General features: G+C 47.8%; 1 protein-coding gene across 1 annotated transcript in view; it reads right to left on the bottom strand.

Annotated features, from left to right (window-relative positions):
• Nucleotides 1-21141, bottom strand: part of PRKAG2 (protein kinase AMP-activated non-catalytic subunit gamma 2) — a 217480-nt gene that overhangs the window by 14221 nt on the left and 182118 nt on the right. The window contains exons 6-10 of the mRNA XM_054725929.1: nucleotides 15010-15116; nucleotides 5850-5931; nucleotides 4846-4904; nucleotides 1885-1930; nucleotides 166-220 (exon numbers count right to left, since the gene is read on the bottom strand). Of these exons, the coding sequence (XP_054581904.1) occupies nucleotides 166-220; nucleotides 1885-1930; nucleotides 4846-4904; nucleotides 5850-5931; nucleotides 15010-15116 (349 nt within the window). The remainder of the gene's footprint in view (nucleotides 1-165; nucleotides 221-1884; nucleotides 1931-4845; nucleotides 4905-5849; nucleotides 5932-15009; nucleotides 15117-21141) is intronic.

Here is a 21141-nt window from a genome sequence, read left to right on the forward strand (position 1 = left end):
ACAGCTGTGATTTTTATTATCTCTAGACTTACTGAATTTAATATTTGGAATTAAGGAGGCTGGCCCTTATCTTGATAAGAAAAATCTGTTAACCAATCAATCATCGTAACAAAACAGATGGATCTGAGTGAATGTTTTCAAAGGAGAAAAACGGCCCAAGTTTACCTTGCATCTGGAGATATATTCACTAAAGGCTTAAATGTTTCTTGTAAATAAAGCTCTGTATTTACAGAAAGAAAAGATGTAATTAGTAACATATTTGCTGTTTGCAATGACTACATAAATTAAAATACTCGTCAATTTATAGATAATAATTAAAGACCCAAATCAAATTTCATTGACTGAACACTATCCTGTTAATTATAGTTATGGCTATTCTAAGTAACTCTCAAACTGGATGTTGCCTCTGTGGACAAGTTAAATATTTAAAAAATATTACAAGAGATGCTGCAAAAACGAGAAGCCAAGAAACCTGATAAAAGCGATGCCAGCAGAGGGCACTAGATGCTACCATGTTCCAGCCACCCTCAGGAGTGGAAGCTCGAACGAAGCCCTTTAGAACTAATTCTCGTAAGTTAAAAAATAAAAGCTGCAACAGACACTGTTCCTGAAATGTCATTAAGTTTGATTTTACCAAACTAATGCTCAAAATTCACTGCATCCCAGGGAAGCTCTCTAGTGTAGAAATTATCTTTGTAAAGATCAACTAACTTACTGAGGTTTCTATACAGAAGGCATTCAAGGATGTGTTGACACTGTTATTAGTGCTGAATAACCATGTAATGTTAAAATGTAAATATACTTAAACCTGGCCTACGATGACTTATACAGAAGAATTTGACAAGAAGTAACTGTCTTGGTGTTGTTATATGCACTTTCACATCATAACAGGCAGTGCTAAGATATGGATCCCATGCTGGCTTTGTTTAGTTTGAATTGATAATGCCATCATAAACCAAACCTACCATGCAATGAAACTTCTAAATCACATGGAATTAACAGTCCCCTAGCCCTTTAGAGAATTCCAATGGATGTTCACATTTCACAGCTAGGCACAAAGGTTGCTTATCATACCAAGCGGACTATGGGAAGTACAAAGCGAAATTTCAATTTTAAATTAAAAAATTTCCTTCAACTGGTCCCTCTATTTCTCCCCCCCCACCCCCGCCCCAAGACTCCCTCCTCAGTGATTCCCACCAGTCCTTTATCTAAGGTATTCCTGCTGACAGTCCTTGGCCGCCCACCTCCGCTCCAATCCAGCATGATGCGTCTCGCTGACACAGAACAGTTTCACAATTGTGCAACTTGAAATGGCCCCATTTCAGAAAGGGTACCATGATTACAGAGGGTGAATTTCAATGTTACAAACAAAACGAAGCAATCGGGACATTACTTTCATGTTATCTGATCCCAATCATCTATCTAGTTCAAGGTTCACTTGTTCTATGTTTCTCCATAATTGGTAAAGAAATAATTATTAACTTTAAATAAGAACAGATCCTTGCTCTTGTTAATCTTAGGCATTCCTCTGGTGCATTTTCCATACAAAGGCAATTTTTTTGGGGGGGTAATACTTCGTACTGAAATGGTGGCTCCACTGGGGGCAGAGATGTGGGCGCTGGTTAGCTTACTCATCTTCACATTCCTAAGCTTAGTATAAAGACCTGCTACAGGTTCTCTATAAATTTCTATTAAACAGAATGGGTAATATACACAGTAGGATGGCATACTATCAAAACTAAGATATAAATAAATGTTTTAATTAATGCAATTTATTTTATCATTAAGCAGAGAGAGAAGGATCTGTGAAATTAAAACATTTTATATATGAAGTAAAACATGTTTTCTGATAGTAAAATACTTTAAATACCCCACAGTACTTACCCCTCCATGTTTCAATCTTATGTTCCTCTAATTCATAAATCTGTACCTGAAAATAAGAAAAAATTCTTATTTACAAAAGTTAATGTAAGAAACATTTCATCACTACTGCTGAATCCTATAATTCAGCAGATGCAAAGAAGATAATTCAGTACTGGAAATATAAATGAGAAAGAAAATGCTCTACATTTCCCTGAAGATAAATGTTCTGTCAACTTAAAACATAATAAGTCTAATATATTTTCATTAACTAATTTGAAAATTTCTGACATACTTTAATTTTAAAGCACACATGGACATATACACTCATTCCTTCTTTCTGAGACAACAGATCTTTAGCATCTCTAACTTAAAAAGAAAAAACAACACACTTGAAAAACCCCTACACAACAACAGTCTCAGCTGACTAACTAAAATCCCCAAAGGAAGGAGGGGACAGGAAAATATTTGAAGAAACAGTATCTAAGAGAATGGAGAAAAAGAATGTAATTTCAGTAGATACAGAGGAAGCATATGACACAATTAAACATCCATTCATTCGTTAAACCTGGAAAAAGAACATCCTCAACATGGTAACAGGCATCTATGAAAAAACTATAGCTGACATCATACTTAACCGTGAGATACAGAGCGCTTTCCCTCTAAGATGAGGAACAGGCAATGAGGCCTGCTCTCATGACTTCAATGCTCTACTGGAAGTGCTAGCCAATGAAATAAAGCAAGGAAAGTACCATGCTCACAGACTGCAAGACTCTATGTTGTTAAGATGCCAATTCTCCCTAAATTGATCTACAGACTCTCAATACCAGCAGGCTGGTTTTTTGTTATTTGTTTTTTGTTTTTGTGTGTGTATGAGTCCTCACCTAATGATACGTTTTTTACTGATTCTACAGAGAGGAGAAGAAGGGGGGAGGGGGAGCGGGGAGAGAGAGAAACACTGATGTGAGAGAAAAACGTTGATCGGTTGCCTCCTGTACATGTCCCGATGGGAATGGGACCTGCAACACTATGTCACACTGGCCAGGGCCCATCGGGCTTTTTATTTAAGTCACCAAGAGACTATGGCACAAGAGATAGACAAGCAGAACAATGGAACAGAATAGAGTATAGCAACAGATCCACACTTAAGGCAGTAATTTATGACAAAAAGAAATGCTTTTCAATAGGGTACAACTGACAGTATTTGCAGACATTATTATGTGCACAGAAAAAATCCTGACAAATGTACAAAAAGGCTCCTAGAACTAATAAGTGAATATTGTAGGATAAAAGGTCAATATATAAAAATCAATTGTGATTTTGTATACTAATGATGATTACTTGGAAAATGAAATAAACAGTAGCTTTCACAGTAACATTTTTCTGTCCGTAATTAGAAAATGAGGTGAGATGTGAGAAAAAATGTCTCCTCAAGTATTAGCTGCACTTAATAAAAACCTATCCACTTACTAATCATACTCTGTGATTTTGCTAATCCACAAGTAGAGAGATGACCATTACAAGGAAAAATTAGTATTTGCCTACATTGATGGTATTTAAGAAATAAGATCTATCATGTGAAATAAATATAAAATAACTACACAGTCTTTGGCACATTTTCCTTCTAAGGGTATGTCCTACGAAGAAACTTATTTTCCCGTTTTATGAAGGAGTTTAGTGAGCAATATTGACTATTACTTGTAAAAACGGTATTAATCGGATTGTCTTTTACCTTTTAGATACCCAAAATAGTACTAGTTAAAGAAACAACATGTATAATTCTGTCCTTTCCCACCTGTGCAAACAAAAACAACCTCTACCATTTGATTTCACTTATATGTGTAATCTAACTAGCACAATAAACTAACAAACAAAACAGAAACAGACTCATAGATACAGAGAACAGACCGATAGGTGTCAGAGGGGAGGGGGGCTGGGAGGCTGGGTGAAAAAGGTGAAGGGATTAACCAAAACAAACAAACAAAACCGCATAGACGCTGACAATGTGGTGGTTACCAGAGGAAAAGGGGGGTAAGGGGAGGTAGAAGAGAGTAAAGGGGGGAAATGGTGATGGAGGGAGACCTGACGTAGGGTGGAGAACACATAATACAATATACAGATGGTGTATTACAGAACGGTACACCTGAAACCTATAATTCTATTAACTAATGTCACCCCAATAAATTCAATTAAAAAAAAGGAAAAACAACAACAAAAACACACAACCCCTCCCCCAATACAACAAAAACCAAACAAGCTGGTAGAATCACGTAGTCAGAGTGTTAAAGCCATACGTGGGGTTCTCACTCTTCTCTCACAAAACAGTGGGGCCAGGGGCCAGGGGTCAGGGTGTTCTGCCTCAAACATGAACCCCAGCAGTTTTTTTTAACTGGCAGGAAAATGTCAGTTAAATGTCTTCCGTTTTAATTTTTACTTCTTAAACCACAGAATACATATAGTTCTTGTTGAGAATTTTGGGGTAAGCACATGAAGCTGTACTCCCATCAACAGGCCATGAACGTAGCCCTGTGGTATTCTCCTCTCAGAGCGAGGCGGTCGCCGGTGACAGCCACCCGGACAAGAGTGGTGCCCGGGCCGCCTTCATTCACGGTCCAGGCTGCGTCTCTCCGTGACAACGTGCCCATAATGCTGTCCCCGGTCACACATTCAGTGAAACCTACAGAACATCCAGGCAACAAGTACGCGCACGGAGGTCCCCTTCCCGGGAATTCCTGAAAGCTGAGCAAAGACGTGACTGCCTTTCATTTTTCCCGAGGCTTCCGTCTTCAGGCTTCAAACATGTGACTGATTTACACAGAGGTTCCCTGCACATCATATGTATTTGAACCACCAGCATCACCCCTGTACCAAACCCCGCTCCCCCCCCCCCGCCCTGCCCCCGCCAAATCTTAAATGCACACACAACCAACCCCTATCCACATACACAGACCACAGCCCCAATCAGACAAGGATTCTGGTACTTACCATGGGCGATTTATAATATCTATGTAGTATATTTATGAAATCTGTAATGGTTAGCATTCCTGGAACAAAGAATCGTATGTTAAATAGGAAACTATTAAAACACAAAGAAATTGCAAATGATGGGCAAACCTGGAATAGTTACTAGAACAGCTTCTAAAGTGCACGTATCAAGCACAGTTTAATATATTATTTAAAGCTATTAATCTGTTAATTATCTACAGCAAACTAAGATACACGAATTTAGCTGAAATTTAACCCGACAGTAACTGGAATTAATCACAGTACTTGGCAAGTCAAGGAGAGAAAAATTAATGATTGTTACAGAACATCACAAAAGACTTGCAGCTACAGGTAAATAATTTTAAACACTTTAGAACGAGATCAAGCGTCTCAGCAGCTGTAGGAACAGGACGCTGCTGGGCACCACGCTGCCAGGCGCGGGACTGCGAGAGGATCGGGCCTTTCCCAGCAGCTGAGCCCACAGCACAGGCAGGGGACACCCCTGTCCGCCACGGCTCCCAGGGGCGGAATTTTGCAGTTTAGAGAGCGTAAGTCACACAATGTTTTAACAGTATAACTGATTCAGCGAAGGTATGGACCACTTTTATGCTTCCTTTGCCCTGTCAGAAGGTGTTCACCCTGGAGGAAGCCAGGAGGGGCCACAGGTGAGTAACCGTGAGCACAGGTGGCTGACAGACAGAAAGACAGAGGCCTGACCACAGCCTCCCCCTCACACGCTGGTCCCGGAGCTCACAGGGACCGGCACATAAGATCCCCAGAGACAACAGGGTGCTGAATCAAAGGAAACTCAACCAAAGTAGGGAAGTGACTTTGAATTACTAGCGGCCCTCCCCTACCCGGATGTAAAAGCAAGAATGTTCTTTAGTTTGGTAACAAGTTTACTGGAGTGAATTCCAATCAGCACCCATTAAAATGCCTTGGGCTTTCCGCTTTGTTGCAGATTTTCTTGGGGGGGGGGGGGGGGGGGGGGGCACACTGCTTACCTACAAAACTTTGTTTCTTACTTTCCCACAGTGGCGCTGCTCGAACACCATTGGCTACTAAGGCAAAGAAGGCCTTTTTAACCTGAAGACAAATAAGAGAAACAACACATACTTTTAAACTCCAGGTCAGGAAGAAAAATACTGTCAACAAAAATATTCAACCAAATCTTATCAGTTATCTTCAACATTAATTTTTCTAAGTTTGAAAAACAAGAAAGAACCGAATTTATCAATATTAGCAAAAACGTTTTTTGCATTATATTTGAAGGCATATAGGAGATGGAGATTATTTTTTGAAAATGAAACAATTAACTTCAAAAGATTTTTTTCTTATTGTATCTAAAGACTGGATTGCAAGAGGATGCAGGCCAGGCTGAGGGACCCCACTGGTGCACGAATCCATGCACTGGGCCTCCAACATCCCCTGATGGGTCTGGGTTGCGGGTGAAGCAGATTCAGGGCCAACAGTGCCCCAGCAGCAACCTAACCCATGGTGGATTCAGCGAGGAATCGGGCTCCCTCCTCTACTGGTCAGAACGCCTGCCCCCTGGTGGTCATTGCACATCATAGCTACCAGGCGAATGGTCGAACGGTCGAATGGTCAGACGGTCGCTTCGGCTTTTTTATATATAAGTTCAAATGGACTAATCTTCCACTCTACTACCGATTAAAAACAATTCACCTTTAACTTTTGACTCCACAACAAAACCTGCCCACACCACTCCAGTCGAAGCTGAGACCCCTCCCCTACCCCCAGGGTATCTAATTAATCCTCTTTCTGTTGCTGTGGAGTGTCCCTCATGACTCCTTAGGTTTAGAAGTGGCAGAGTAAAAGCACTCTGACCACTTTCCCCCTTGAAAAGTTATCCCCAAACTACACGGAGGACAGACTAGAAGCAGAATGAACACGGAGATCGTTAGGACAAAAAGCAGAGGGAGAGAGGCGAGTCGCAAGAGGAAGAGCCTTGCTGGGGAGGGACTGGGGAGCCTGGTGTCGGGAGAAGCACTCTGATCTCTCCCTGGACACAGAACACCCAAGACTGGAGGCTCTGGATGGGCCCACAGGAGCGGGGATAGGTCTCAAATCAAATAGGACGACTTTCAAATCTGGTCATAACCGCAGCCACTTGGCGTCACCACCAAAAGGCTATTTTCTGGAGAAACCGCTCCAGAAATACAGATAGGAACACCTGGGGCTGCGAGGAAAAGATGACTGTCTCCTACTCTCCGGTGGGATCCCCGAGCAAGGAGCCAGTCTGTGAACGAAGTGACCCCTCACACTGCTGATGTCCACTTGGTTACACCACCTCGAATGCCTAACACATTGCGGACCAGTAGTTTCATTGCTAGCTTTACCCAGGAACCAGGTACGTTTCTACTGAACGAGCACAAGATACGTTTTACATTAAAATTAAATACCCATTGCATTTTGAAGTTATTTATTTCATGTTCTTACAAGCTAATATCTTTTTAAAGAATTCTCGTGATTGGCCACAGCCTTAGAACACGAGAATTCTCGTGATCCGTCTGCAATGTGTTAAGTTGCAGAAGCTGTGGTTTTATACGTATTCCACCTGGTGGGTCAGGAAAACAGAGCCTTCCAAAATGTAGAACAAGAGGCAATGAGAAGAGACAGGATCCGAATACTCAAGGATCAATTCGGGGGCCCAAGATCTGCTAACTGAAGTTTCCCAAGTTAAGGAAACAGCAGGACCCTGGCCAGGTGGCTCAATTGGCTGCAGTGTCATCCCATACACCAGAAGGCGGCAGTTCTGAATCTTGGTCAGGGCACATTCCAAAGTTGTGGGTTTGATCCCCGGTTGTGGTGTGTATGGAAGGCAACCAATGGATGTTTCCCTCTCACATCAACGTTTCTCTCTTTCTCTAAAATCAATCAAAACATATCCTTGGTGAGGATTAAAAAAGAAAGAGAAAAGAAGGAAGAAAGGAAACAGCAGGAATGAAGCCACTGAAGAAATGCTAGAGGGCGGACTTGAGCGACACGTGTCAGGTTCAGGGGCACATGGCGTGCCAGGCACGAGGAATGAAGACCACCACACCCAGGCCGGGCACACAGTGTGAGATTCCAGAGAACCAGATAAAACAGAAAACCCCAAAGCTTCAGGGGAGGGGGGGAGGGATGACAATCTATACATATAAAGAGGTAATATGCTAATTGCCATTACAGTGTCCCCATAACGACCAATTTGCATATTGATGCACTCGCAGCAGGGGGTGGGCAGCTGGAGCCAAGTTCCAGGGGTCTGAGGAGAGCGCCAGATAGGAGCCCGGACTGCAAAGAAGGAAGAGGAAGCGGCCAATCCCCCTGCACGGACATCCTATCCCAGTCCCTGCAACCCGGGGGGACAGATGGACACCCTACCCCAGCTCCTGTACCCCGGGGAGACTGGGAGGCTGGCGGGGAGAAGACCCAGCCTCAGGGGTAGCTGCAGCCCGCACCTCAGACTTCCGATCTCTTCCCCTGCCACCCCCACCAGGGACGCCCACAATAGCACACCAGCGACCACCTGTCAGTGCCCCGGAGGCACCCGGGGCTCACGGCCCTCCGCTGGGGCTGGGCAGGCCTCTCCTCCCTACAACTCCAGACCCGGAGGCAGGCCTGAGCAGCTCCCCAGGGTCGGAGCCTCCCCCCCCCCCCCCCCCCCCCGCAACAGCAGCACTGTCTGGGCAGCCGAAGGGCGCTAAACCTTGCTGGGGGCGCAGCTAAACCTGCCCTCCTAGCCCACCTGGCTCCATGCTGGCCCGGCTCCCACCCCGCTCCAGGAGATTGGAGCCCCGCTCTAAGCAGGGCCACGTACAATTTAAAGAATGGCGCCAAGCGGGAAGGTTTGACAGTTACTCCTCCTTAGGCCTTGCCGTCCCCCTAGTGCCCACCTAACTCCCTGTTCGCCCCCCCCCCACCCCCCGCCAGCGCCTCCAGGGACGACCACCGCTACAGGGCTGCTGGCCAGAGCCTGCCCCTCCGAGGCCTGTGGAACCCTCTGCAAAGCTTCCATAGCTACAGTCCCAGGAAACAATCATGCCCTCCTCCCTAATAGGCACCTGCTATCTGCGAGGGTACCCGTGGGCTTAAAAATAACAGTCCCTTCCCGTTTAGGCATCACTTACTTGAAACATTTCTAGGTTTATTAGCTCAGAACCTCCTCATGACAACCCAGTGAGGTAGGCGGAGAAGAGATTACAGTTCCCATGGTATATGCGTATGTATTCAGAAATGAAGCTCAGAGAGGAAAAGTGTCAAGCCCAGTGGTTCCCAAGATGCAGCATCCGCCCCATGGGGGGGTGGGGGTGGCAATTTGATTTTAAATGAGGGCAATTCGAGATTGAGTTAACAGTGAATTTTTTGCATTTCTTATGGTTCTAGGGGGCCTCATCTACAGCGTATCCTATATAATAAAAGGCTAATATGCAAATGACCGAATGGTCGTCACTATGATGCACAGGAGCTGCCCCCTGGTGGTCAGTGTGCTCCCACAGGAGGAGCACCGCTCAGCCAGAAGCCGGGCTCACGGCTGGCGAGCGCAGCGGCAGTGGTGGGAGCCTCTCCCGCCTCCGGGCAATGCTAAGGATGTCTGACTGATGGCTTAGGCCCACTAAGCCATCAGTCGGACATCCTCCTAGGGCTCCCGGCCAGGCTGAGGGACCCGCCCCAGTGCACGAATTTCATGCGCTGGGCCTCTAGTCACATATATAAAAGACGGAGATAAAAAAAGAAACACAGCTTTCCCTTCAGTAGCACTGGCAGCTAGAGGTAATGGAAGGATGCCTTCAAAATTCTAAATTAAAGTGACTTTTATTCTGGAATTCCATGGTTCCACATTCCTAGCAGTCTGTGAGCTGAGTATAAGGGCCATGCGCTCATCCTCACCACCCTACAGTGCTTAGCCCCCGTTTCACTCTTTTCTGGAGTACTGAGAGGGTATCCTTTCATCTATTCAGTGGCTGGTCCTAAGAATGATTTAGCTTATTGAGGAATCTTTCTGGATCATTATCAGCTGTTTTCCTGGTTTCAAGTCATTTGTTAATCAGATGACCTTACAGTAAAAGAATCCTGTGGGGTCCGACATGTGCCTAAGCCTGGGTCCCGGGAGGCACACAGTTTGTTGGGAACGTGACTCCAGGGCGAGGCGTGGAGGATGGAAGGACTGAGATAGGCCAGCAGGTGGGTCAGGATGTGGGTGGGTAACTGCAAGTGTGGGCAGACTGACACTCATTACATTCGGAGCTTCTCAGGACTGCCCATTCTGAGGGTGCAAGGGAGCATTTATCCACCAGCTTATGTCCTCCATTGGTTAAGTAAGCGGGAGGTGCCCGTGCGGGGCTGAGGCTGGTGGTGGATGGAGGAACAGGTGATGTGAAATGGCCCACAAGAGGTCCTGATACAACCAGAAACCTCAATCCAGGCTGATGGAGATTTAACCCTTTGCACTTGCTTGCTTTTTTCATCGAGCTCCTACCGATGCTAACTGTGTCGAGTCACACTCGACATCCGAGTGCAAAAGGTTAATCAACATCCTCTTCAGGTCCAGATGAGCCGTTAATGCACTCACTGAGCTGCAAAGTCTGCCTCTTATCCATTGGGACATCACACAGGCCCTGCAGCTGCCAGCAGAAACCCAGACACGCCTGGCATGGCCTACAAGGTTCACCTTCCGTGACCTTTGTTTTCTGTCAATGTGCTGGAGGCTAATTCCAGCATGTCATAAATGCAAGAAGTTTCATCAAAAGGTTGATGGAACCTTGAGGCTTCAGCAAGGATGAAGATATATATTATTGCCTGTTGGAATGGCCGAAGGCATTTCCCCACACCTAAAGATATGCATATATTATTGCCTGTTACCAGACAACTGAGGGCATTTTAATCTAATGTTATTGCCTTCTGCTGGCCAAACACCTGAACAGCTGAAGGCAGCTCCCCCAAAACTGACAATGCCTCTGTATACTAAACCTTAACCTTTGTTATGTATATCTACCTTGCCTTAGGACAAATTGTGTTAATAAAGAGCGAGGGATCCGGAAATTCAGGAGAATTTGGTTCCTATAACTAAGCTCCTCTGGCTCCCCCATGGATTACAAATCTACACTAATAAAAGAGAAATATGCAAATTGATGGTCACTTCATGACGCCCACCAGCCAATCAGGAGTGAGTATGCAAATTAACACGACAAAGATGGTGGCGGCCCCGCCCCCCCAGCCACTCCGGGCCTCTGGGCAGCAGGCATGCAGGCCCAGAGTGGTCAGGCGGGGCGGGACACCTGCTATGAGGGGGAGGGCGGGAGGTGGAGGGAGCTACAGGAGCGGCTCTCCGGCTGGAGCGAAGACGGAAGGTTCTGGCCAGAGCGAAGATGGAAAGTGGTGGCCAGAGCGAAGGCCTGGGTCCTAGGTGCCAGAGGAAATTTGGTGCCGGTAGCCAGTGCCGGCAGCCAGGGGAAGAAAGGCCTATTGCATGAATCTTCATGCAACGGGCCTCTAGTTTATATTATATTTCTAGTCTCTTTATTAATTTACACTGCAGCACCTTCTCCAGATTCCTGAACACTTCCAGATGCTGGGCAACACCCACTGGCATTATGATGCATGACAGCTTCCTAGAGATGACTGCTTCTCCTATTTTTTGTTAATTATCCATTCAAACATCTTACCTGGGACTGACCATTCTCCACAATTCCTCTAGTGTTGTAAGAGCGTGGCCATCCACCCTCATTATACTAGGACCTGACTCATCTGAGCCTGATTCATGCAGACGGGTGCCCTCCTGTGATCTCCACAGCGATCTCAGGCTTTCATTTCCCCTAATCACCATTTATTATACTTTTTTCACTTTGAAGATCATTTTCTTTGAAAATTAGGAAGTACACCAGGAGCTGAAGAGGGTCACTTCCTCTTTGTTGCCACCTGTGGCCAGAATTTTGAGCAGCAGGCCAGCCCTGCCCTTTCCTCCCAGCTTTTAAAATATGCAAGCCCCCGCCTCCTCCCGCTACCCATGGATGTTATCAATCCCAACTGAAATCAGCCGGCAGCCGCGCCCGGTCATCCCTTCTTTGACTCACTTTGGACTGTATGTTCTTCATCCTATATTTTTTACATTTTCTTCTAAAATCATGTGCTTGGCAAACAGTCAATGATTTGGATACTTGCTTGTTTTCCCTTTCATTGGCATAATTAACAATCATATTGAGTGGAATAATTTGAATAAGAAAATAAAATAGTAATGGGTTGTAACCTAATGTATGTATATGTATGTATATATGTATATGTATATGTATGTATATATATTTGTGTATGTATATATATATGTATGTATGTATATGTATGTATGTATGTATATATATGTATGTATGTATATATATGTATGTATGTATATATATGTATGTATGTATGTATATGTATGTATGTATATATATGTATGTATGTATGTATATATCTCCATGCACCTATACTGTTATAAATGACTGAATACATAAAGCAGGGGTGGAGGGCCAGACAAATGCCTTGCAGAAAAATAGCAGCTCACTCAGGTCCCCCACCCCTAAGCTCCCCATTAAACTGCTCTGTGACTGCGTCCTCCTGAGTGACTTCGGGGAACTGTCCACTTGATCACTGAGGGCCAACTGCAGCGCCTCCGGGTGTGGTGTCTCGGGGACCGGGTGCTGTTGCTGAGACACACTCTGTCTCTCAGGCCCCAAGTAGTGTGCGTGGACCGGGCAAGGCCGCTGTCGGTGCCACTGCTCACTGGGTCTGATGCGCAGGAAGCAGCAACACCTCAGATGCCTCACGAGACACCTGCCACCCGAGGGGGAGGCGCTGGCCGGAGCGTCAGACGGCCTCTGGAAAGTCTGCACACGGCCTGCGGGCCACCCATCTGGGCTTTTGGAAACAACACGCACTGACCTGAGCGGCTGCTCCGACACATTTACTGACGAGCCCGCTGTTCTCAGAGGGGACCAGAGCAGGAATACCCTCTGCAGCAAGTGCAGGCTCCTGGTCCACGCGGCCCAGGACCAGCAGAGTCACAGCCAGGGATACGCGCCAAGGAAGCCCCGTCAGGCATCAACAGGGGACCCATAGAGCAGATTCTAGGGATGTGGGGCGGGGTGGGGGGGGGCAATGGTGGAAACCCTGTCTTTTTCTGCAGATTATTTCTTTTCCTTCTGAGCAATGGTTCCTGGCTTCCCACTGGGCCCTGGGAGAGACCGAACAACGAATGAGGAAATGCCAAGTGACCATGCAGCCTGAGTGTCCCCACAAAAGGGGCGTTATCTGGCCCGTCCCGCCACAGCTGGCCATGGTCAGGTGCCCACAGAGTGAGGGACAGAGGCCCGGAGAGTAAGGAGCTGCCCCAGCCACGCCTCCTGCTCCTGCGCTGGTGCCAGCTGCGTCCCCTCCTGTCCCCGTCCACACCCAGAGCCTGGGTGGGAGGGACTCCTGGGAACCGCTGGCCTATGGACGTTCCTCACGGCAGGCTGGCCCTGCATTTTTCACGTATTACTCACTTTGGCTAAATTCTAAATTCAGGAGAAAGACAGTTTCCTGGCAAGGGAGAAGCTGAGTGAGAGCCGACTCAGGCCGTGTGGCTGTCACTCTTCTGGTGGCGGGAAACCAGCGGTCAGGACCCGGGTCCTTGGAGAAGTGAGCCTTCGGGGTGGCAGCGGGTGAGCTGGGCTGACCCAGCAGTTCTGCTGGGGAATTCTGACTTTCCAGTTCTTGGACTCCTGAAATCTGTAGGTACAGTGGTAGAGACCACACTTCTAGAGCTACTGTCCGTATGTTCCTCCTACAATAGTGTTTGCAGCTTCTCTCTCCCCTTCGGGGTTTAGAGGGTCCTTAAAGGGTACCGGGTAAGTGAATTTAGCAAAATTGTAAGTATAAATCAGGTCAATTTACAAAAATCAGTTGTATTTCTATATGCTAATCAAAACCAGCTGGGAGATACAACTCAACGAGAACGAGGCCGGTTTTTATATTTCGAGAAGGAATGCAGGCAGCGTGGCCCCGGTGTGCTCTGAAGACGACCTGGGGTGGCGAGCTGCTGGGAGCGACACAGACCGGGCGGGCGGGCGGGCGCGGCGCTGGGAGCGACACAGACCGGGCGGGCGGGCGCGGTGCTGGGAGCGACACAGACCGGGCGGGCGGGCGTGGTGCTGGGAGCGACACAGACCGGGCGGGCGGGCGTGGTGCTGGGAGCGACACAGACCGGGCGGGCGGGCGGGGTGCTGGGAGCGACACAGACCGGGCGGGCGGGCACGGGCACAGGGCAGAGCGGGCAGAGCCTGGGCACACCTCTCCAGGACAGCCAGGACACCTGACCCTCACCCGTCGCCTGCTGCCTCGGGGAAGTGCAGCGCCCTCCCGGGGCCCTTGTCTGAGTCTGACCCACAGGGCTTCCGCCGTCTGAGGCTCCCCAGCCCCTTGGGGACTCTCCTGGGAAGGACCCTAATAAAGTGCGATTCCCAGGAATTTCTGGCTCTGCCGCTACTTCTGGGGAGAACACAACCGAAGACCATCCTTCTCGGCTAAGACGTGTCCTAGAGCCGCTAAACGCAGACATGTGTGTATGGGACATTTGCTATTACACTGAACATATTATTTAGCACTTTCCAATAGCCATATTGGTATAAAATGAGCTGTAAAAAGCACAGTTTTAATACCAAAATGGACATGTTTAAATTTTCTGCTAAAAGAGATCAATAAAGTTCTCAGGAGATTATCCACCATAGAATTTTTTTTTTCTTTTTCATCAGTATTATTTCAAATTAACTTGTGACATATTCTCCTAAATTAAAAAAACACACACCTGCACACACGGAGGGAGGCGTGCACACCACACAGACTGCGGTCCGGACCCCATCCCCTCCCGCTCTGTGGACCAAGATCTTGAATTCTAAATCTGTGGTTTCAGTTGGTGATTTAAGCTCTAACTCAGAACCTGAGTTCCCTTCTCCGTAGGAAGGGGACAGCGGCAGCCCGTTCCCCATAAGGCTGTCATGAAGAGGGGGACCTCAGACCAAACCCCAGCACAGCGCCCGGAGCGCGGGGAGGCCCCAGTACACGTCGGCGGGGATTTTCGGAGTGAAGTGACCTCCCAAGGTGGCCATCCCAGTAACACGGCGACAAGTCATGAAAACCGGGCGCACTTACTTGTAACGTAGTATCAAAGACCACGAGCTTTGAACTGGTTGGGACGATGTCGTAACACTTGTGTGACCTCATGAATCGCATGTAAACTCCACTTTCTGAGTCTTCTGCTAAGAAGGAACGAAAAAAAAAAGGCAAATATCAGCGATAACAAAGAACTCCCTGGAAGGGATGCAGAGCAGGCATAGAAAACCTACTGCTGATGGACTTAATGGAAAATACGGAGTGTTTTCCCTGTGCGAGTCAGAAGACACGGATGTTCACTCCGCCAGCGCCACGGCGGCCGGAGCCTCGCGGACACACCAAGGCAAGAAAAAACACAAAGCGCGCAGACGGAAAAGGAAACAGCAAAAGTGCCTTCATTTGCAGTCTATCTGGTTTTCTACAGAGAAAATACCAAAGACCCTACAAAAACGTTCCCAGATCTTTAATAAAAAGAGTTCAGCAAAGTCACAGGAGGCAGAGTTAACAAACAAAGAACATGCTATCGTATTTCTACATACTGGCAGTGAACAACTGAAAATTAACTTCACCTCACACGAAGGTACCATTTATGAAAATGTCATATGGAAGAATGGCCCCCACAAAAACACAGCGAAAACGGTAACCACGTGGACAAATGTACCTCTTTCTTTTCAGTCACTGTAAACCCACCGTACGCCCCAAACACCCACAGACGCCAGCGGCGGACCTCCCCACACGCCACACCGTTCCGGACGCCGTTAGCCGCAAACCTCGCACATCAACTCTGGTCGCCCAATTTTAAAATCAGACTCGTTAGTGACACCTCTGGGTTTGTAAGGAAAATTCGCCAATATTCCAGTGCGTATGGAAGAAACGGGGATGGTTTCCGTTTCGGACGTGTGGCAGTTAAGTGGTAAAAGTTAGGTGACAGCTGACAAAAGGGACGACCGCGTACTGTGGGGGTTTACAGCATATTTATTAGTTAAGTGAGTGGCACCGCCACCGGCCAATGATACAGAAATCCAGGCAGCATCCTCGCCATGTCGCCTCCCTCGCCTTCACCAACTTATCACCCAAATCTCTCTCTCTCTGTCTCTCTCTCTCTCTCTCTCTCTCTCTCTTCTCTCTCTCTCTTTTAAATCCTCACCCAAGGATATTTTTCCATTGATTTTTAGAGACAGTGGAAGAGAGAGGGAAAGACAGAGAGAAACATCGATGTGAGAGAAACACATTGATTGGTTGCCTCCTACACGCGCCCTGACCAGGGTCCGGGCCGGAGAGGAACCTGCAACCCAACCAAGGAATGTGCCCTTGACCAGAATCGAACCCGGGGCCCTTTGGTCCATAGGCTGATGCTCTATCCACTGAGCCAAATCAGCCAGGGCTATCACCCAATCCTCCCTTAAATCCATCTGTTTCTCTACCCCCATGGCCACTGCCCTCAGCCTGATAGAAATACCCTGACTTCCTAACTGGTCTCTGCTTGGCACCCAGAATGGTTTTGCCACATGCAAATCTAACCACATCACCCCTCTGCTGAAAACTCAATGGCTCCCAAGGACGTTAGAAAAAAGCATCCCGACGCAGCCTAGGAGACTCTGCCCTGAAAGATCTGGCCCCCATCCCCTCAGGACTTCCTCCAGCCACCGGGTCTCCTCTTAGTCCTTCCTAAAGGTCATGCCCTCTGCTTCTGCAGGGGCTTCGGTGGCTGGGTTCTCGCCTGGAATGCTTTTCCCTCTCTTCTCAGCCCAGTCAACTCCTCCTTCCCTACCCTCAGCCCATGGACATGACTGAGAAACTGTGGCACCAGAATTTGAACCCAGATGCCTCTTGATTCCACAGCTGGGCTCTTCTCGGGTATGACGGCCCTCCTGCCCCGGCCTGCCGGGACCTAACTCCCAGTCTGTCTCCATGGCTCAGCTCAGTGGGCATCTCCAACTCTGTGACGATCTACGGAGCCCGCCCCCCATCCGTGCAGCGTGGGAAGACTTAGATGGCCACATAAAAACAACCCAAGTTCTTTGGCTGGAAGGACCCGTGTTGTTCTTCCATTTCCTACTGTGGGAAACGGTGTGTACTGACTGTTTGCCAACTTCATGTCAACTATGTGAGCCTCTGCCACGCCTGCTTCCAGTTCCGACCTCCCTTCCCCGCACTATAACCCTAACCGCATCATTCCCACCAGCCCCTGGGCAGGCCCCTCAACTGTCTCCCCGCCCGCTCGTGCATCGAGTCCCGCGTCTGGGTGCGCGCCCGGGAGCCTCAGTGACCTGGCTTCCCTGTAACCTGTTTCCCCACGTCCCGTTCTCCGGTCCAGGCAAACAGCGCCCTACTGAGTCCCCTACGGACCTTAGTCGCACCTGCTTGAATTCACTCCATCTGCTTTAACTTAAATACCCTTCTTTGCCTTTTATTCTCCAATTTCAACCCAGCCTCAAACCCCATCTGTGTGCTCACCATGCAACAAGCACCTTCACACTGTAATACCAGACCTTACATTGAATTCCCTTGTTTAATTTATGTAACAACCTTGAGGGCGATGCCTTCATTTCTTCACTTTCACATGAGCAAACTGAGCGCACAGAAGCGAGGTAACCGGCCCAAAGTCGGACCGTTAGGAAGCGAGCAGGGTGGGATCTCAGTCTGTCCCAGACTCCAGCTCCTCGTGGAGAGTGCGCGGCCGCATCTGCTTGTGGCCAGGCGTGGCCGGCAGGTACCTGTGGGGCACTGCTGTCTGCTAGGCACTGTTCCTGCTGTTGGGCACAAAGATGAACATGGCGGACACGGTCCCTGCCCTCCCAGCTCACATGCTGGCAGAGAAGGAGGGCGCCTGGCCATGGGCACAGGGTCACATGGGCTCTCACAGGCGGTGAGCACCCTGAGCCACAGGGTGAGGAAAGAGGTGGGCAGTGGCCTCCTCCTCTGAATTCGTACAGCATCCTCTATGCATTTCTCACCAATCAGCACTTTATGCCTCGTTCACAGTGACTGTAAGCTCTAATATTCTTTCCTTTCCTGGATCTTACTCATCTAGCGCATTAATTCAGTCAATTACTATTTATTGCATAGGGTCTTAGTGTGGGTTCTCCCAAAGCTGACCCTGAGGCCAGGGGAAGTGAGCCAGGGAAGGAAACAGTCAGACCAGGGCGTGTCGGTAAGCAGGTGGCAGCTCTGCGCAGTGAGGGTTGAGGCGGCGGGAGACCTGTCGGTCGGACTGTGCATGGACTTCAGACTGTCTTGTCGTAAGCATCACTCCTGCCTGTTTTGGTTAGGAGGCTGCCAAGGAATGCCCCAGGCAGAGATAATGAAATAAGAGAACTGGATGCAGGCAAGGCCTTGCTACCAACACTTCTGCTGTGCTAGGGGCCAGGTCCCCTCTGGCTGACGCCCAAATGGAGGAGAGACATCAACTGTCACAACAGCATCGCGGGCACGACCCAGGGCAAGTGCGGGGTTTATGCATGAACTAGGGGCCCGGTGCACAAATTCATGCACGGTGGGGTCCGGCCGGCTGCCCTGATGGGGGCTGATCGGGGCCAGGCCAGCGGGTGGGGGGAGAGAAGGGACGTGGGAGGTTGGGGGGCGGGGGGCTGATCAGGGCCCGATCGTGCCGGTTGGCCACTGCAGTACGCGTCATAGTGACTGGTCGTTCTGTTGTTCTGGTCGCCTGGCAGTTGGAAAATGGGCGATGAAGGTTAAGTTTGTGTGTTTCCATGGTTCCCGAAACACTGATCTATGGGAAAACGGGAGTCGTGCATGGGGAACTGAAGCACAGAAGCTCTCAGAACAGCTGCACAGACAGTTTTGACCGTCCGCGCTGTGCCCCCATCGCCAAGGACGCGACTGTCCCGCCGTGAGACGTGCCGTTTCCTTGCCGCCGCTCAGTGGGGACTTGTCAGACACGGAGGCAAAGAGATCGCTGCAGTCAAGCATCCTCTTAGCTAATGTTTAGGTTACACATTGCCGGCCAAATCCATACTCCTGAAGTTCAAATGAATGGAATCACGAGGAAAACTAACTATAATAAAACGTAATAATCCATCACCCAGAAAGGAAACCTTACAAGATATTTTGTTCATTAACTGAATTGCGCCTTTTCATAAAAGGAGCACATGTATTATAGATGGTAATATCTCGATATAAATATCTGAGATAAAATCTTAAAATGCTATAAAAAGAAATACTCAAACTTTTAATATTTTAAGCTCTGAGTTTAGTGCCAAACACATTTTTAAGGTATATTTTAATTCCTCTGTTGATTTTTGAAAAATATTTAAATAAACACTTTATTTTAAACAACTTTAGATTTAGAGAAAAGCTATAATAATGAATCGGTTCCTGGTACACCCCACAACCCTCACCAGGTTCCCCCTGAAGTTAACATCTGATGTTACTGTGGCACGTTTATCACAACTAACGGACAACACTGACACGTTATTATTAAAGTTCACGCTTTGTGGGATTTCCTTAATTTCCCTAATGCCCTTTATCTGACCCAGGGTCCCAAACAGGAGGGCACATTTAGTCATCAGCTCCTTGTTCCCCCGATGGTCACAGTGGTCAGACCTTGTTTTTGATTACCGTGACCGTTTAGAGGGTACTGGGCACAGTCTGTAGCATGGATCTTACCATCTCAACCTTGGGGTTGTGCGCTGGGAGGGAGACTACAGGTAAAACACCCCTCATCCCACTACATCAAGGGTGCATCTGCTGTCAACATGACTCCTCACCTGGCTCAGGTAGAAGCTGTCTCCACTGTCCTCTCCCCGCTGCCACACTGCAGGGGTTGTCTGCTGTCTACCTCAATGTGGACTCATGACCTTTATTTCCTACCCTGAGCTACAATCCAGTGCTACGTCTGCACTGGTCAGAGGCTGTGCGCAAGCCGGCAGGGCATTCCCCTCCGCTGGCGGATCGGGGTACGTGTGGAGCACACTCCAGGTTCTTCCAAGTCTGCCCTGATTTTGACTTCTCCCCATGTGTTCCCCGGAACTCCCCTGCTCGTACCTGCAGCCTCCACATCAGCAGGGACCTGTCGGGGGCTGGGCCTCCGGGGTCCTCTGTATGTGTGTGTCCTCAGGAAGAGAGAGTGGTGAGGGAGTGGGGCTCCCCAGGTTCTTTCCTGAGCATCCACCAGCCCCCAACAGCGAGAGCCAGGTCTCCTCCATCACTGATGTCTTACATTTGTTACAACTAATGAACCGATAAAATAATAGCCAACTAATTATTAACAGAAATCCATTCGTTACTCAGATTTCCTTAGTGTTTAATCTCTCCGGGACAGCACATTGCATTCAGCCGCGTCTCCCGGACACGCCTCATGGCTGTGCCGCTCTCCCAGGCCTTCCTTGTGTGGTGGCCTGGTCCTTCTGAAGGGGGCTGGGCAGGTCCTGGGAGACCCCTCGGCCGATGGCTGATGTTTTTCTCAGGATTAGACTGGGGTTCTGGGGCTCGAGGAGGTTGTACAATACTTTTCTTAAATGTAGAAAGCTTGGCTCAACAAAGCAAAAGCAAATTGTTAAATATGTAAAACAAATTACAACAAAATTTACTTTGGTTCTCACTATGAATAGATGGTTATTGATGTAATAAAATAACATCAATAACAAAAGTGCCAGCATTTAAGTTAGGAGAAGAGAGTGAAATGTTCTAAAATGTCACTGCTTCTCCACACACAGTGTAGCTTCTGATGTTAGGTGGCTTCGTCTGTGTTATTTACATTACGATGAAGCCTTTGTTGAGTCAAGGCTGAGGACACACACATTCACTTGAAGGGGAAAATACACAGAAATAGTGAAAACTAGAGTGATCTGGAGTTCAATCAAAAAGAAAAAACAACAAAACCTTTCAATAATAACAGGTTGTTTGGAATGCATTATAACATTCCTGAGCAGGCATGAAGTTCACATTCTCATTATTCAGCAGGTAACTGGGGTTAAGATAGTATCACAACGTTCCATTCTTTTGTTATTTTATAACTCACTGGGTAGAAGCATAATTATAGAGTATTCTATTGGCACCTGAGTTACTGGTCTACCAGAGGAGGCTGTTTGTGGAATGACATGAAATCTCACTACCCTTCCAATAATAATATGCTAACCCAACATCATTGTTCAAGGGAGCTGCTAAAGAGTGCCTTTGAGAAGCAGAATACATGTGGTAAAGTATTTA

This window comes from Eptesicus fuscus, chromosome 14 (genome assembly GCF_027574615.1).
Source record: "Eptesicus fuscus isolate TK198812 chromosome 14, DD_ASM_mEF_20220401, whole genome shotgun sequence".
Classification (NCBI taxonomy): domain Eukaryota; kingdom Metazoa; phylum Chordata; class Mammalia; order Chiroptera; family Vespertilionidae; genus Eptesicus; species Eptesicus fuscus.